Source organism: Fusarium odoratissimum (genome assembly GCF_000260195.1).
Source record: "Fusarium odoratissimum NRRL 54006 unplaced genomic scaffold supercont1.4, whole genome shotgun sequence".
Taxonomy (NCBI): domain Eukaryota; kingdom Fungi; phylum Ascomycota; class Sordariomycetes; order Hypocreales; family Nectriaceae; genus Fusarium; species Fusarium odoratissimum.
The window spans coordinates 2,002,720-2,020,512 of NW_022158690.1; the positions used below are offsets into that span (position 1 = coordinate 2,002,720).

Below are 17,793 nucleotides of genomic sequence, written 5' to 3' on the forward strand. Positions count from 1 at the left end.
GTGCAGGTTTATTGATAAGAACAGCTGCACAGAACTCCTCTTCCTTCTATTACTCGTAAACAGCTCCAGTTGATATTCCGCCATCATCTTACCGACTAGAAATCAGTTACTCGACGGCAAGATGACAAGCCGCCACGTCTTCACCCAGCGACTAAAGTCGGGGGTCATATTCTCAGCCCCGGGTAACATGCTAGCCATGCCCGAGGAAGGCTGGGGTGACGATACACCCATGAACCGATCGAAAAGGCCCAAGAAAAAAGTCAAAAACCGTGGCCTGGATCAGTTTTCTCACTGGATAGCGAAGGTGACACCTTATGACGAACCATATGATGATATCGGCTCTTTCACGCCGGAAAAGGATACCCGCAATTCTGAATACAGACCCTACTCAATACCAGCGTATCCCGAGCCTCTGGTAAGACCTACGGAAGCTGAGATACCTGAGGTGACACTATGTCTACCGACGCTCAGTGTTTCTTTGACGGCGACTGTGGACGGCACAGTCGCTCATACAGAGCTGGTGCAGAAGTTCCGCAATCCTTCTGATGAAATAATCGACGCTGCAAAGCACGTTTTCCCTCTATACGATGGCGCTGTTATCACATCCTTCGAATGCACAATCGGTGATGAACGTCGTGTCAGAGGCGTCGTCAAGCCCAAGGTGCAAGCGCGAAAGGAATTCGAAGAAGCAGTGCGCGATAAAGTGGCAGCTCCCGCTCTGCTGGAAGAACATACTCCTGAGATCTTTGAGACGTCTCTAGGAAACATTCCCGCCAATACCACGGTGGAGATCAAGATCACGTACGTCCAAGAGCTGAAGGTTGTCATGATGGAGACAGAAGCAACCGAGGGCATAGCTCTCACTATTCCGATGTCTATCGCTCCGAGATACAGCAAGTCACCAATCGAGTGGGAGCCTGCATCAAGAGTACCAGAGGAGAAGCTTGACATATGGATCAAGGTCATAGATAATGGAAAAGTCAACCATGAAGGTTGTGACGAGGAGTCAGGTCACCTCCTCAAGTTTGAGGGCGCCAAGCCTGTCGAATACTCCAACTTGCTGGAAAAGGATGCATCAACCAGAACCTACTATGTCTGGCACCATGAGTCAGAGCCACCCGTTCTGAGAAAAGACTTTGTGTTTGTCATTCAGATGAATGAAGGCCACCAAATCAAGTCACGAGCCATCGCTTGTCCGGCAGATGACAAGGGTCTCGCTGCTATGAGAGTAAACATCCGGCCTAACAATCTTTTCCGCAACGCCATTATTCCCCAATCATTCACTGGAGAGATTTTGTTTCTTCTTGATCAATCTGGATCTATGGGATGGTCAAACGGTTCACCTGGCTATGGCAGACGGCGTACCGGAGGACGAAAGATTGATGTTATGCGGGAAGCAATGCTCCTAGCTCTTTCAGGCATACCGTCGACATGCATCTTTAACATTATCTCATGGGGTTCAGCGACAGTAGGCCTATGGGAAAACTCCCAACCTCACACGCAGGAGAATATCAGAGAGGCCAAGAGTTACGTGTCTCGGATGGAGGCTAATATGGACGGAACGGATCTCCTTCGGGCGCTGGAAGCAGTGGTGAAGCGGCGGGTTCAAGAGCGAGAATCTACACAGATCATCATTCTCACAGATGGTGAACTGGAACCCGAAGATTCGATCCAGTTCATCTGGAAGAAACGCCAGCTATTCGGGGATAAAGTTCGGTTCTTTGCTCTGGGCATTGGAGATGAGGTTTCTCATCGTCTAGTCGAGAGTATTGCGGAGTGTGGTGGCGGCTACAGTGATGTAGTTCATACTACGCAGACGCCGAGATGGCATGATCGGCTGAATCGTCTGCTGAAGTCGGCTCTGGAACCGAACAGCTGGAGTTGTGACATTGATCTCGGTAGTGGTTTTGAAAGGAAGAACGTGGTTGATTACAACCTTGGACAGGATAATCCTGCCGACGGTAGCGACATACCTTACATCCAAGCCCCATTTCCGATCTCATCTCTCCATCCCTTCACCTTCGCGTCTATTTCCTTCTTGATCGACCTTCGCCATGGGGGAGCCATCCCAAAGACTATTACTATAAGCACAACAACAGCCGGTGCGAAGAAGAAAACCTATGAATTACCCATCGAGACTTCATCAGGCAGCGACGGCACAATCCACCGACTAGTGGCTAAGTCTGTCCTGCTGGATCTTCAAGACTCAATCAAGCGCGGGACAACCGAAACAGAAGTCGCCAAAGGAAATGCAGAGTCTATTGGCACGATGTACTCCATCACCAGCAAGTGGACAAGCTTCGTAGCTGTCTCGGAAAATCAGCCTAACCAAACGGTGGAAGAGCAGAAGATGAACCATTACAAAGCACTATTTGACGAGATAGACATCGACGAGCTTCTCAACAACGTCGATGATGAAAGCAGTATAACTTCTGGTTCGTCGCTTGAGTTTTCCGGTGTTGACAATCAGGGTCCCGGAATGAATAGTCTACCCTGGTCACCACAGTTCGCTAGGCCTCCAAGCCATAATGGTTACGGCCGACAACTCGAGTCTGCGAACCCTATTCCAATACCTGCTCCTATGCCTAGGTATGCGCCAGTACAGCCATCACCCGGACAGAGTTCACAGCCTCGGTACACTGGCGATAATCGACTTGGCCAACATATTGTCGAAGAGGGTAGCCTTAGGAACCTTTATGATGAAGATGATAGTGATGAGTCCGAGGCCCTACCACGCGCAGGCCCTCCAGTCACCCGGTGCATGTCCCCTCCAGGGCCGGTAGCGCCACAAGGATCTGATGATAGTGGCGATGCCATTACGAGTCGGCGTCATAGGGTCTCGGACCATTCGAGCGAGGTACTTCAGCGGAGACCTTGGGAACGCCCGGGTTCTACTATGTCCCAAATTCGGCCGAACAGCGTCGATGATGATGTTACCATACCCTCAAGACAGCGCGTTTATGGTTACAGTTCCTCGTCGGTTAGCGCTTTCCAGGATATTCCTCCCTTTCCTAATGATTCTTCTTATCAAGAAGCAGAAAGATTGGAGCGCACGCGAGCGGAAACTACAGACGGCAGCGTGTCGGACTTACTCCTACTTACGGAAGAAGACGCTGTAGCTGGCGAACTTATCGCTGTTACAAGTAAACCATCTGGCGACGAGTCGCACGGTCAAGCTGCTGCTACGCTACGAGGTTCTAAATCTTCGTACGCTCTGCCCTTGGGTAATCGCAGACCTCGACTACCAAAAGACTACGCTTATGATGGTAACTCCGATGATGATACAGCTCAAGGTTCTCGGCCTCAGAAATCTCCTCAAAGCGCTTCGCCATCTCGACGCCCCAGCGCGGATGAAAACGGGCGCGTCCTCGAGCCTGCAAACTCGACGCCTTCCCCTGAGTTCTATGCACCGCCAGTATTCTCCGGACACATACCACGTCCCAAGTCTATTGTCGTTTCTGAGAGACTCAGTGAAAAGGTCCATCGACGCAAGGAATTTGCCCAAGCAGAGGTTGCTGATGAGCCCATGGTCGCACCTAGCGCCAATCATGGATTTGCCATACCTGCAGCCATGATCAAGCCGGAAGAGCCACAGGCATCTGATGATAGCGACACTAGTCAGAAAGCCTCTTATCCTTCGAGTTTGGCTCATAGACCAGGTTCCAGTGATGGGTTAGCTCGGGAGAGGTCTATGGTGACGAACGTTGACAGTGAGGTTTTCATATTAGGAGGGCGACAGCGCTTTGATAGGTTGTCGAAGCCTGACATGCCTCGTCCAGTCGCGTCGCCGTCTGGACGTCCTAGTGTCGACGAACGTGGCAAGGCCCCCTCGTCTCAGGCCTCGTCACAATCGGGTGAGTTTGCCTCTCTTGGCAGGACACCACGGAGAGAGCGAGAGAATGCACCTGGTAGTCCTCAATTCTTAAATCCTAGCGCTTTCCAAAGACAGCCGCGTACCGTCCAATCTTGGGACTCAGATTATGATTCGGATTACGATATAAAGAGTTTAGGCAGTCGAGATTCAGCCTCACCTCAGCCGGAAATCCACGGACCCCTGGACTGGCAGTTCGCGATGGAGTGCCAAGACGGTCAGGGTCTCTTCGATCTTGGTGAAAAAAAGCCATTTCTACACTTGCACTTTTGTCCAGAAACCGCCACGAAGATCAGTCCCAAGATTTGTGAACTTCTGCATAACTCCTCGATTCCAGAACAAGAGAGGGATGATATATCTGCCCGACTGCTTGACACATTGATGATGATCGAGTGTTACAAAACGCACCGGGCGCAGGAGGAAGATACCTGGGATCTGATGATGGAGAGGGCGTGGGACGCCGTAATATCGGTTCTTGGACTTTCCGATGAAGAAGAAGAATTGGAAGAATTGGCGGGTCAATTGAGGGGAGCAATGATGCACGCACATTATATTGCTGCAACTGGAGTTACGGGTTCGGAGACGGATGGTCATACTGTGAATACTGTGAGATGCCCAACCTGTAACGTGGTATGGCGAACAACAAGGCAGTTCTGGTGTCCTTTTGATCACGACTACGACAACGAGGTTGATGAGATTTTGAACTGGGATGATTTTTGGAAACATCAAGTAAGTCAGGGACACGTCGTTTGTACGCAGCACGTTATGTACTAGCAGCGAGAAAGGGCAGTAAGGGGAGATGTATAGATTACTTTCCATATTATCTTTTTTATTTGAGGCCTTGTTCATTCTTACATCATGTCTTTGAGGCTTGCTTGTTGCGCGGCGGCATGGATATCCAGACCTATTGCATTGGTAGAGAGTTGGGTACCCTACAGCTGTATCCTCGGATACGAGAGCCGGGTCCTTGCGGTTCGTGCTACTTGTTGATAAGAAGATTGTATTAAATTTGAGGAGTTCATGCAAAGTTTTACACTGACCTGGTGTGAGTCTGACAATATTATGCGCCCAGTCAAAGTGAACGTAGCGTCGTAACAACTATTGGAAATCTTCCAAATGATTAACTGTAACGACGTTGAAATACATCGTGCTCACAGCCGGTAGCAAAGGAGATCAACAAAACGGTTTCCCGAGGACTCCGAAGCAGTCAAATATGGATATAGATGCCGACTTCACCCATGAATAAAGGCTATAGTAAATGACTGCAACAGCAATCCACGGAATAAACGCAGCTCAACAGAGCGGCATTGAGAGTCCACGCCCGCTCGGGCCGTCCGAATCCCCACTTTTCCAACTGCCGATCTCTTGCGGAGATATCCACAGGCAATGATCGACATCAAGGTACCAGGGCAAGCTACGTCAATTGCCGTGTCTTTTCTCCGTCGTGCTCTTTACACCTTTTTTTCTACAATTTATATCTGAGCAAACACGACAGAGATAAAGTCTGGGACCGAAGTCACAGAGGTCGAGCGTCCCATAAGATCTGTCGATATTTCAGTGTCGTACACTATTGAAGACATCATGGATCCAGACAAGACCAGCACAGATGGCGGAGAGAACGTGAGGGGTTCAACAGGTTCGCAACCTCTCCTCTCAACACCCGACATGGACCGAAGAATCAGACACGCCGTAAGCCAGCTCTCTTCTCAATCTCCAAGCTCCAACTCCCAACTCATAAGCCAAATCTAGTTCGACCGTCGCGTCATGCCCGTCGTCTGCTGTCTCTACGTCCTATCGTACCTCGACCGCGGTAACATCGGCAACGCCAAAACCGCCGGTGCACAAGAAGCCCTGAACCTAAGCTCCGATGACTGGTCATGGGTTCTCAATTCGTTTTATATCGCGTATATCCTGTTTGAGTGGACGACTATGCTTTGGAAGATATTCCCTGCTCATATCTATGTCTCGATCCTTTGTGTCTGGTAAGTCTCGTGGAGCTTGTTCGCAATGTTTACTGCTAACCGAGGCGAAGCTGGGGAACGGCTGCGATGTGTTCCGGGGCAGTGCATAATATGACCCAATTGATAGTCACGCGCATCTTCCTCGGTATCTTCGAAGCTACGTTTGGCGCTGGTGCTCCATTCTTCTTATCGTGTCTGTATAAAAGAAGAGAGCTGGGTCTCCGGATGTCTATCTTACTTGGCATGTCGCCTCTTGCAAACACCTTTGCGTCAAGCTTAGCATACGGCATCACCCATATAAAAGGGTCTCTAGCCCCATGGAGACTACTATTCATCATCGGTAAGATCATCCCCAGCATAAATGGCCGTACTGATTTGAGGTAGAGGGCGCACCGACCATCGCCTTCGCTCCCGTGGTCTACTTCTTCCTCATCGACTCCCCCGCAACCGCCAAGTTTCTCACTGAAGAGGAAAGATATTTCGCCGTTCAGCGCGTACAAGGTCCCGATGGAGTCAAGAAAAACGTCAACTGGAGACAAATCATGGCCGGAATACTCGACTACAAGAATTACGTCCACTCCATTATTCACTTCTGCTGCAACTTTTCATTTGCAGCTTTGTCCAATTTCCTTCCCACCATAGTCAGCGCCATGGGCTACAGTTCTATCAACGCCCAGGGACTCACAGCGCCGGCTTATTTCACGGCGTTCCTTCTCTGTATGGGAGCTGCGTTCTTCTCAGATCGGTGCGGAAATCGTGGGTTTGTCGTAGCTGGCTTTGCTGCCATGGCCACCGTTGGCTATGGTCTTCTTGCAGGTATACAAGATATCCATCGCCCGGGCCCCAGATACGCTGGTGTATGGCTCGCAGCCTGCGGAATCTTCCCAGCGCTCTGCATCAACATTACATGGTTACTCAACAACCAGGGACGGGATTCGAAGAAGGGAGCAGGTCTTGCCATCACGTTGATAATTGGGCAATGCTCGTCTCTCCTCAGCAGTTACATGTTTCCAAAAGAAGATGCGTAAGTCACTTATGTCTTCTGTACTTGCATTCCAGCTAATATCGAGGGAGACCATTCTTTGTCAAGGGTTGCGCAATCGGCTGTGGTATGAGCGGCGCTATCGTCATTCTGGCTTTGTTTATGCATTTCGCTCTGGAGAGAGAGAATATGCGTAACGAGAAGCTTTATGGACCTTTGGACAACGACGCTGAGGTGGACGATGCAGATGACGGCGAACAAGGCAAAAACTTTCGATACCTGACCTGAGTAGATAGCGTTGCCAATTAATTAGACGTCATGTGTTCTCGCTTTCAACCTGCCCACCATGTCAGCATTAGGCTGCAAGGCATATCAGAGGGCGGATGAGGGACCCCAACCATAGCCTAAATACCGACTAAACAACGAAACAATCTTCTTGTCTGTAATTTAAACTTTCATAATAGGTGTATGCCAATTCCAGCTGATCTATATCTCACCTTCGCCTAGGCCCTGGGCAATCTTCTGGAAGACAGGTCGCTTTGCAATGGCGACAAAGGCGGGGTCGGTCCGCAGCCCAAGCAGACCGTCGCCAGGGCTCGATATCTTCAGAACGCCAGAGAATCCGACGTTCTATTCAGCGAATCTGTACGAGAGCCTCGACACAAGCAAGCGAGAAATTCGACTCATCGAACTTTCTACACAAACTGGACGCGGTATACTCGAGTGCAAGTTACTACCTGCGACATTATTAGCCGACGCACGAAAACAGTATCTTGCTTTATCATATTGCGCAGGAGAGCCGACAGAAACAAAGGACATCTTGGTGAACGGGGTAAGATGCAACATCTTTGCGAACTTACATCACGCACTGGTACTCGCTCGCCGTTATTGGATTCGATCCTCTAGCCAAGGTCCACCTCGACTTTGGATCGATCAGTTATGCATCAATCAGCACGATTTAAGAGAGAGGTCACACCAAGTCGGCTTCATGAGGGACATCTATCAGGGCGCAGAACGCACACTGGCTTGCTTATCGACATCAAAAACTAATGGGAGGGGAATGAAGTGGCTGATCGACCTGTGCGACGCCGTTCCTTCACAAGAAGACGATGGACCATTCCAATACGACAGAGAAGACGAAATAGGTATTGATGGCGAGGCTGAATCAGAAGACGGTGCCCGGGAAAGTGACGAACTGTCCGACACCTCTGACTCGGAGCGTCTTAGAGGTCACAGACAGCAATGGTTTCGCATAAGGGACTATCTCTGGGACAGCATGCACACCGAGAAGTTTGTCAATGGATGGATTGCATTCTATGATGTTCTGACCAGCCCATGGTGGAACCGAGCTTGGATCTGCCAGGAATTCCTGGTATCCGGCCAGATCACCTTCATGTTCGGCAGCCATTTCGTCTCATGGGAACAGTGCTGGAGAACCATGCAAGCCTTTTGCGGAACACACAGACACGACCTGATAAATCGGAATCTCTTTCTGGAGCTCCGAAACCTCTCGGAAGGCTGTCCTGAGGATCACCAACTTTGCCGCATCCTCGACATCGTCAACCAAAGAGACCTGAACCGTCAAGTCGACCACGTGGGCATGGCCTTGAAAATGAAGATGCGTTGGAGTGGCACCATGGACATAAAGGCTCTTCTATCACATTCGCGATCTTGTAGGTCTTCCGATGATCGTGATCGGGTATATGCCATCGCCGGGTTAGCTTCGCCGGGTTATCAGATCTTCCCCGACTATTCACACGACATGACCGCAGCCCAAGTCATGATTATGACTACCAAGGCAATCATAGACAAGGAAAACAGCTTGTATATCCTAGTACAAGCTACTACATTAGTTAGATCTAGGAATCTCGACGTGCCTTCATGGGTCGTCGACTGGACCAGTACTGAAGCCTCGGATATTCGAAATAACCATTTCGGGAACAGGCTGCTCTACATCCTGAGCTGGATACCCCAAGAATCTCCAGAACATACTTTTGAAACCATCACAGACACGATCCAGCAGACACAAGCACACATACTAAGGGTTTATGGAACATTCATCACAATCATCACAAAAATATGGCTAGACACAAGGGAATGGCCGTTTGCGGACTTTTATGGCGCCGGGGGATGGCAAGGCGGAGCCCTTGCTTCAATCACCGACGGAGATGAAATATGGATCTTATACGGGCTTAGAGTACCCATTGTCCTGCGGCCATATCGTGATGGGTACCAGGTCGTTAGCTGTGCCTTTCTCATAGGACAGCAGGGTAAGGGTTTTGGAGCACCTGTAATATCCACTGAAGAGGGTAGGGCTAATAGGAGTCGCATAGCATTGTACTAGCGCATATCAATGTTTATGGAATGATAGTATAGGCTCTGTTCAGAATCATACGCGTAATCCGATGCGTAGTTTTGATCTCTGGAAGTTTAGCATTGTCTCAGCTGACTCCTAGTTTAGTGAAAACAAAAATAGATAATTATGTTCAACGGGTTGAGTGAGCTACCTCGGTAGCTGTCCACAATAGTGCTTAAAGAAGCATTACCTAAGCGGACCGTTCTCTCCGATATGCATAGTACCCATAGATTATTTGGGATCTGCTTATTTGTCTCCAGGCGGCTTGATGTCTAGAGCCCAGCAAGCTGCTCGAAAGAATATAAATACAGAGCTTTCCTCGCGTCACCTAGACGGATTCTCAAACCCTCAATCATCTTTCGTTTTGTACCTCAGTACCCTTCAATATTCAGGATGACTTCTACCAAGCTTCCTCTTGCCGCTTGGTCTCGGATCACTTCCAGCAAGCGCCTCTACCGATCCTCCCAAGCCGTCTCCACCATCGATCAAAAGATCTATATCTTTGGCGGCGAGTTGCTTCCACGTGAACCGGTTGACAACAGAATTGATGTTGTCAGCCTCGATGCTCAGGGTATGTTGGCAGCCAGCTATTATCTAGTCCTTGCTAATCTTCACAGAGCATGGCGCCCAAACACTTACGGCTCCCGCCAAAGCCCCCTCACCTCGAGTTGGCAGCCCCAGCACCACCATCGGAGGCAACTTCTTCCTCTTCTCTGGACGCGGTGGTCTTGAAATGAAACCTATCGAAGAAAAAGGTGCTATCTGGCGGTACAATACTGCCGACAATACATGGGACACTATAGAACCTGTAGATCCTTCTGCGCCGTTGCCAGATGGTAGAAGCTATCATTGCATCACCTCAGATGGAGTTGATCAGCTTTACCTCCACTCCGGATGCCCTGAGCAGAATCGACTCAGCGACCTCTGGGCTTTTGACCTGACAAAACAGGCTTGGAAAGAATTGCCCTCTGCACCAGGACCTGCGCGCGGTGGCTCCTCCATCGCATTTCACGATGGCAAGCTGTATCGCATGAACGGCTTTGATGGAAAGACAGAACAAGGGGGCGCCCTGGACATCTATAACATTGAGGCTGGCTCATGGTCTACGGTGACTTACAAACCCGATGGTGTTGAAGGTCCTGAAGCACGAAGTGTAGCAAGTCTTCTGTCAATTACAGTACGGGGCAAGAATTTCTTGATCACCATGTTTGGCGAGAGAGACCCAAGCGCTCTAGGCCACGCTGGGGCCGGAAAGATGCTGTCTGACGTCTGGGCTTTTGACATTGAGGAGAGTACCTGGCAGAGAGTGGAGATTGGTGATGATAGACCTGTTGCTAGGGGTTGGTTCGACGCTGATGTTGCGCGGGGCGAGAATGGGAAAGATGTTGTAATCGTTCATGGGGGTCTTGGGGAGGATAATCAGCGACTCGGCGATGTTTGGGCATTGCGTTTCTAGGTATTGTAGTTGGTTTATCCACATGTCGCTTATCGTTCCACGCAAGAATCTCAGGAAACCCCACAGTCAAATCATGTCAGCGGCGTACGGACTCCGCGTCCCCATTTTGCTCAAAGTCTACCAATAACCGGCGAGAAGCCACAGCACTTGTGAAATTCAGGCTTAGTATAGTTCTTTAGCTTGAAACCATGGCCCATGCCTTTAAAGGCACTACGGAGTCCGAATCTCCGATAGACGCTGTCAATCATCCAGACCAACAGTACTCACCATCCGATGCCCCCAAAGCGAGCTTGCGACGTTTGTTTCAAGCGAAAGGTATCATGCTCAATTACTTCACCCTGATTTGGACTGACCAGGGCGAGTAGATCCAATGTATCAAACCGGATCCCGAACAACCGTGTGAATGGTGTGCGCATCATGACCTTGAGTGTGCTGTGAAGAGGGAGTCCCAGAGGAAGTCTGATGTGAGGTAAGTCCATAGTATTGCTACTCATACTATCACACTGCTGACCTGTTGCAGCGCGGCACTCTCGAGCCACGTTCAGACACTGGAGCGTCGTGTTTCGGAGCTTGAAGCCGCTCTTGTGCAGATGCGCTCTGAGATTAGATCTTCAGCCGTCTCTGCATCGACCCCAACTGTTAATTTGACATCTCCATACTCAACCTTGGGAGCACATTCTGATGCTAGTTCGTTTTGTATCACTCCATACCCACAGCAGGATAGTGCAGGCTCTGGGAATACTGCTAAGACAACGTCCACTGCCATCTGGACATGCCTCGGGCAACATTGGTACTTCAAAGGCATACCTATCAACTCCACCAGAGGCCGTGAGTGGATGTCTTCCAAAACAGGCGAAAATATCTTCCTAGATGGCTTCCGCCTCTTTGGTTCACAAGCAGGCAATCCCAGCACTTCTCCGGCGCTTTTCAGCTTCCCGGACAGACACACGGTGGAGGAGTCTCTAAAGTCATACTTCGGCTCGCCATGGCGAATTGTATACCCGGTCATCCACCCGGTGCTGATTGAAGATATTCTGGCAGTAGCGTATGATGATTCTCAAGGTCCTTCTCAAGGAAAGGCTTCATCACAAGCGTGTATTCTAGCGTTCATGGCCATGACTTCACGACTGAGGGGTGCGCATGTCCAGCCTCTTGACGGTGATGTCTATGTGCGCTCATCGCAATGCCATTTATCCCAAGTCATCAGTCAGAGTACGATGGAAACTCTACAAACAGTTCTTATGCTGGTAAGTTGAATTTTTACCAAGCTATGGTTTTCTCAACTCTGACGCATCGTACAGCAAATCAGCCACCTACTATCAGGTCAGTGGGAGGCTGCAGCCACCCTCCATCCCCATGCTTGCCGTATTTTATACGATCTCAAAGGCCATATTTCACATCCCCTTGCAACAAGCGGATTGGATAGCGCCGTTGATCAAAGCCGGCGCAAGCATATCCGGAACCTCTTCTGGCTATGCTACATCTTCGATAAGGACATAGCCATGCGATCTGGTAGACCTCCTTGTATCACCAGAGGCTATTGTGACTTGACACTGCCGGATGATTGGGCTAGGATATATGACGGGCCAGCCACTGGACCCGGTACTCCTCACGGTGGGATCTTTTCCAAGGGCAATACTGTCTGTTTTCCCCAAGACCTGGACCTCTCCCAACTCAAAGAAAAGCTATGTCTGTTTCTCTGCTCTCTAGACAACTCGAGCCTATCAGATGGCACGATTCTCTGTCACGTTCGCCAACTAGACGTTGATCTTGAGTCATGGCGCTCGAACATCCCTGTGGATTACAGGCCAAAGCTATCCGTCCTTCCGGACCAACCGCTGTTCAATCCGCAACTGTCGTTCCCACAAAGGACAAGATGTATTCACCTCCAGCTCGAGTACAATTACATAACCACAGTGATTCACACGGCTGTTCGAAGATGCGGCGCAGTATATGCTGTCCATGACAATCTCCCCGACGATCTACACAGCGTCTATCATTCAAGCAGTGACATCTCTCTAGAAGCGAGTCGCACTACCCTCCAGATCTTCAAGTCTCATACAGATATCCTCCAGGAGAATGTGTTTGGGTATGTGGAATGCGTCTCCTCTCACTAACCCTGTGCTAACATCTACAGTCACATTGCATTCTACCCTCCCATAGCGGCCATGGCGCTGTTCATGAACATTCTGATCCATCCTTTAGATCAGCGGGCTAGAAGCGACCTTGATATCTTGGCGGGGTGTACAACGGTATTCCAGGATATGGCGATGGAAGAGTTGACGAATGATGACATGGACGGCATTCACGAGCTCAATAGATTCGTATCGGAATTGGTCCGGCTTGGTAGCAGTGCGATATGGAAGGCAAAGAGATAATGAAAGAGCACAACCGGGATATCATCCTGACCCGGAATGAGAACCTTCATATAAACTTCCCAACCATCTTGTTTCGTGACCGGACCGTGTACCTGATGACGACGATACCTCGTGTGTAATTGGTCTTGGTCAGACCTCGAAGGATCTTTATCTTACGCGCCCTCTCTTGACTCCTGAATTCTTGCAATTTACTGCCCACGCCCTGTAGATGACGCTTTTCATTCTCATATTTCGATACTACATGAACCGGATCCAGTTACCGGCCCCGCTTATGATAAGCACCAGTTGTGCTGAACGAGGCGCTTCCCCGCAATCATGACTAGCAGAGGGTATTTAGAGGGCGCACGCCAATGATAGACGAAGAATAACAAAGACATAAAAGAGAGCAATCGAACTGAGCAGGCAGTGACAAGAATCATCATCAAACTCGCTCATACTATACAATTGGCATCATGTCTTCAACCACTACCATCCAAGCCCAAAGCGGTACCCTCACCATCGCGCCCAAATCCACGCACGGTCATGAACTCAAAGACAAAACCCCCCTGCAAGCAATGTCCCACGGTGATGTCGTCCTCAGCGGCATCCCCTCCCACCCCGACTTCTCCTCCCAGCGCCAATGGCAGCTCGAGCACATGGCCGCCGCCTTTCGCCACTGGCACCGCGAAGGCTACGTCGAAGGCATGAGCGGTCACATTTCCGTGCGCGACCCAGAATTCACCGACGCTTTCTGGACGAACCCTCTCGGACGACACTTTGGTCTGTTGAAGGTTAGCGATATGATCCTCGTTAACCTCGAGGGAGAGGTCATTGGGGGGAACCGCTCAAGGCCGCCTAATACAGCGGGGTTTCTGATCCATGCTTCTATTCATAAAGCTAGAAGCGACGTTCACGCTATTTGTCACTGTCACAGTATTCATGGAAAAGCATGGTCTGTGTTCGGCAAACGTCTCGAAATGCTAACGCAAGACGCGTGTAAATTTCGAGGCGATGCGCACAGCGTTTACGACAGTTATGGTGGCGTCGTGCTAGGCAGCGAAGAAGGAGACCGCATCGCAGCAGCCATGGGCTCCAAAGGAAAAGGCTGTATCTTACGAAACCACGGTATTCTGACCGTTGGACAAACAGTGGACGAGGCAGCGTGGCTGTATACGTCTATGGAGAACAGTTGTCGTGTCCAACTTCTCGCCGAGGCTGCAGCGGCGAATGGCATGCCTAAGGTACTGATTGAGGATGAGGAGGCCAATTTCAACTTTGACGTCGAGAGTGATCCTGAGATTTGCTACTGTGAGTTTCAGGTTTATTATGATTTGGAGGATGAGATGTCCAATGGGGCTTTTAAGAAGTAGGAGTACGAGATGCAGCATTATCTTGCCTTTCGCCCGCAGTGTCGTTGGTTCATTGATAGCTAGCTGATGGAGATGTCGAACCACAAAGTATAGTAACAATTAAACATGTTCTTTTGTCAAAGTTGAGGCAGTATTCTAGATAGGCTGTGAACAGACTATGTTCTTTTGGCCACGTTTACATAGAGTTCTTCATACTGCGCCACAGCCCTGGCGTCAAGTGTGTTTATGGATTTAACTTCCCACAGCTCGAGGATTCGTGCCTCTTGTGTTATGCAAACCTTATCAACAATAGCTGAATTCGTGAATTATTGCTTTATTCTCTCCTTATCCAATCCCAGGCGGCCTTTCCCTTCCTAGCCTCTTGTCTTCTCTATTTGATAATATCTACAGAGACATCTAGCATCTCTCTCTGACAAGTGTCTCTTTAATTATCCCGTGCCTTGGGCATCGTAGAAGAGTAAAATGGCGAGCATGGTCGACTTCGCGTCCTTTGAGCATAAGACCTTCTAATTATATCCGACTTCCCAAAAAGAGATAGGAGGAAGCAGCCTAGCGTATTCCTTCCAATTGTAATCCTGACCTTGTGAAGACAAGAACAGCTAAAAACGTCATCCTATTCCCAGGGCCACTGTTTCGCGTACTGTTTCGTAGGCATGCCAGAAGCCTGAGACTTGGATTGAGGTTGGCCAAATACCTGAGAGCTCCGTGAACGAGAACCATGCATCGTAGCCCTAGTCCCGAGGCTCTGTTGAAGTACATTTCCAGCAGAAACCCTAATCGCGGCCTGGCTGTTCCTCTTGAGTGGAGATGCTTGAGGCTGGCCGAATGGTTGAGCGCTGCGTGAGCGAGCACCATGCATCATAGCCCGAGTCCCGAGACTCGGCTGATTTGTAAATGCTCTGTTTGGGGAGCCGGGTGTTGGTGATTGTCCCTCAGCTGCCTTGCTCTTGAATTTGGATTTTGAGACACTACCACAGCACATGATGGATGGTAAATTTAATAGGGGCTGTTTGTATGTGAACGTTATGGTAGATTGACAAAGAGGGTGGCTGAATGACTGTTGGAGCTTATAGCTGGATGAGGGGGGAGGTCGAGGAGGTGGCTTGTTTTGAAGAAGGGGAATTCTTTTTCGCAATGGCTGAACGGGAGGGCATCCTTATATGGCTCTTCAAATGTGGATATTTGTTTTATGCTGCTGTCTTTCGTCTATTTTCTCGTCATGTTGGGGTTGTGAATCTTGTGCAATTGGTAAACGTGTCTTTGAAATAAAACCTGCTATTTATGGCCTATTACCTTCTGTATATCAGGATTGACGGGGCCACATTTACAATTTGATTCGTCTAGCAAGTAAATTCCCTCTACGGGTTCCTGGAGCTTAAGCTTCAAGATGAAGACGTGTTCAGTCATTAATGGATCTAAAACTCATCTTTGGCACCTTTGTTTGCTCAGCTATATCGGTCCAACCAAGATCCTGCGAGGAGAAAAGTTTACGTTCAAGCTTCTCTGAGGGGGGAATACCGGGGAAACACATCGGACGTGGGCGTTAAACATTCCTCGACCACAAACGCCAGGAAGCGTGCCACCTTTGAACCTAAAAGCTCAAGGCAAACTTTTAGCTTATAATCTAATCTAATGTAATCTCACGCATATATACGTGGCAGATCCGCGAGGGTATTTACCACTGGCTTCACAGCTTTACAAAGTATGCAAAGAGCTTAAGCTTAAGCTGAAAAGCCTAGCATAAAGGAACCAAAAGGGTTCCACGACAGAATCAGGAAATTGAACAAGATTGGGCGACGCATCACCACAAGATGCTTCAGTTGCATGGCTCAGTTTAGCATCAATCTCAGGCATTGTATTTTATGTCCCCTACCAAGCTCGATACCATAATGCGTCCCAACTTGTCTCGCAATGCTGTCACTACTAAGTCTCATAAAACGACGTATCAAGGCCAACATGCTCATGATTAATCTCATCCAGATTCCTCCCGGACCAATCACAATCCCAGAACGTAACCAACGCCCAAAGCTTAATAAAGCTATGTACATACCCAAACGCAATCTGACAAATAACGAGTGGAAAATCAGAAGGATACTGAAGAAAGTGCGGGATGATCTTGATGATCTTTGTCCAGAACATAAAGATCAAGAAAATTACCAATTCAGCGCCGCCGGACTTTTCAGCGAGGACAAAAGTCGTGATGAGCAGCGCATCCCATACTATAGCAAAGTTGACAAGGCCAGCCCAGTACACCATGAAGCAACTCCATGTATACCGATAGATAAATACTGGATCACGAAGCATGACTGGATTGCTTCGAAAAGTCGTGCGTGCCCAGCGAAGTAGTTGATCCTTAAACTTGGGCCACTCACCAAGCGTCGTCTCAATCGTCGCATCCTCTGTATCCTGAAACTTGACAAGCCACTTTTTCTTCATACCTTCTCTCGTCAAGAAGTTATCATCATCAGGACCTAATCCCTCGCCACCAAAAAGTCCCAAGCAGAACTTCTCATGGCAGAAACGCTGAAGCAGGCCAGTGTCATTGAGGAATTCTGTGCGGTAGACTGCTGTCCTGCCCGAGATAACGAATACTCCACCGTCGATAGCATTAGATGAACGGAGTTCCCAGTTATGACGCTGGAGGTAATTGCACGCGATGAAGTTAACAATGGAAGGCCATGTCAAGACTCCAGGTGTTGTTCGCCGAACTCGTTTCTTGGTCGCCACCATGCCGACACTCTGATCTTCAAAAGGCGCAAGAACAGAAGGGATGAAGCTCCTCGGCCAGAAAACATGGTCATCTGCGAAGATAGTAATAGCTGTAGTGACACTTGGCATGGCATGAGTGATTTGTCGCCTCTTACTCGGTTCAGAAAGCGCCGAGACAAGAATCTGAGTAGGCGGAGCATCGACGCTTAGTTTTCTGAGAACAGCCTGACATTCCTCCCGAAGAACAGCACCAACTGTGACGACCAGAATGCACGCCGGGATGTTCGCAAGGATACTTTCCACGCACTCTCGAAAGTCAGGACCATGAGGATCGATAGTTGGAAGAATAACAGTTACATCACTCCTCGAAAACGAAGGATCCTGTTTAAGTGGTGAAGGGCGATAAATCCACGATCCAAAAACATGTCCGAATAAACGGAAATATCTCAGTGTGAAGAGCGTACAGAACACCTGTGTCCAGATATCATTGACGAGAAGCCAAACGCAAGTCAAACTTGCAATCAGTGGAACGATCAGCAAAAGAGATGGAAGTACTCGAGAGGGAATGTGTTCCTTCGAAGGGAGAGCAGTTGGCCAAGGAAAGAGCGTCATGTTGACGGTGATCTTCTTACCAGGTGGGCTGTTTTTAACGCAGAAGTTGGAAAGGTTGGCAGGCTTCAACTGGTTTCCAAGGAATTGGAGGTTTTATAATGGCATGTTGAGGGTTGTGA

General features: G+C 49.2%; 7 protein-coding genes across 7 annotated transcripts; 5 read left to right on the forward strand and 2 right to left on the reverse strand.

Moving 5' to 3' along the window:
- Window positions 1–196: 196 nt before the first annotated feature.
- Window positions 197–7,102, forward strand: FOIG_03892 (uncharacterized protein; the record flags this gene model as incomplete). The annotated part of the gene is made up of 6 exons (XM_031201926.1): window positions 197–4,600; window positions 5,375–5,560; window positions 5,621–5,853; window positions 5,904–6,172; window positions 6,217–6,856; window positions 6,907–7,102. The coding sequence occupies 6 exons, from the start codon at window positions 197–199 to the stop codon at window positions 7,100–7,102; spliced, it is 5,928 nt and encodes a 1,975-aa protein (XP_031069450.1).
- A 256-nt stretch (window positions 7,103–7,358) lies between these two features.
- FOIG_03893 (uncharacterized protein) lies at window positions 7,359–9,158 on the forward strand (the record flags this gene model as incomplete). The annotated part of the gene is made up of 1 exon (XM_031201927.1): window positions 7,359–9,158. The coding sequence occupies one exon, from the start codon at window positions 7,359–7,361 to the stop codon at window positions 9,156–9,158; it is 1,800 nt and encodes a 599-aa protein (XP_031069451.1).
- A 405-nt stretch (window positions 9,159–9,563) lies between these two features.
- FOIG_03894 (uncharacterized protein) lies at window positions 9,564–10,643 on the forward strand (the record flags this gene model as incomplete). The annotated part of the gene is made up of 2 exons (XM_031201928.1): window positions 9,564–9,741; window positions 9,788–10,643. The coding sequence occupies 2 exons, from the start codon at window positions 9,564–9,566 to the stop codon at window positions 10,624–10,626; spliced, it is 1,017 nt and encodes a 338-aa protein (XP_031069452.1). The 3' UTR covers window positions 10,627–10,643.
- Window positions 10,644–10,899: 256 nt separating this feature from the next.
- On the forward strand, window positions 10,900–13,120 carry FOIG_03895 (uncharacterized protein; the record flags this gene model as incomplete). Its single annotated transcript, XM_031201929.1, has 5 exons — window positions 10,900–10,941; window positions 10,992–11,095; window positions 11,147–11,873; window positions 11,928–12,715; window positions 12,764–13,120. The coding sequence occupies 5 exons, from the start codon at window positions 10,900–10,902 to the stop codon at window positions 13,002–13,004; spliced, it is 1,902 nt and encodes a 633-aa protein (XP_031069453.1). The 3' UTR covers window positions 13,005–13,120.
- Window positions 13,121–13,260: 140 nt separating this feature from the next.
- Window positions 13,261–14,703, forward strand: FOIG_03896 (L-fuculose-phosphate aldolase). The gene has a single exon (XM_031201930.1). The coding sequence runs from the start codon at window positions 13,457–13,459 to the stop codon at window positions 14,351–14,353; it is 897 nt and encodes a 298-aa protein (XP_031069454.1). The 5' UTR covers window positions 13,261–13,456; the 3' UTR covers window positions 14,354–14,703.
- FOIG_03897 (uncharacterized protein) lies at window positions 14,322–15,607 on the reverse strand. The gene has a single exon (XM_031201931.1). It carries the CDS (start codon window positions 15,333–15,335, stop codon window positions 14,967–14,969), a length of 369 nt encoding a protein of 122 aa, XP_031069455.1. The 5' UTR covers window positions 15,336–15,607; the 3' UTR covers window positions 14,322–14,966.
- Window positions 15,608–16,276: 669 nt separating this feature from the next.
- On the reverse strand, window positions 16,277–17,674 carry FOIG_03898 (uncharacterized protein; the record flags this gene model as incomplete). The annotated part of the gene is made up of 1 exon (XM_031201932.1): window positions 16,277–17,674. One exon carries the CDS (start codon window positions 17,672–17,674, stop codon window positions 16,277–16,279), a length of 1,398 nt encoding a protein of 465 aa, XP_031069456.1.
- Between the last annotated feature and the right edge of the window lie 119 nt (window positions 17,675–17,793).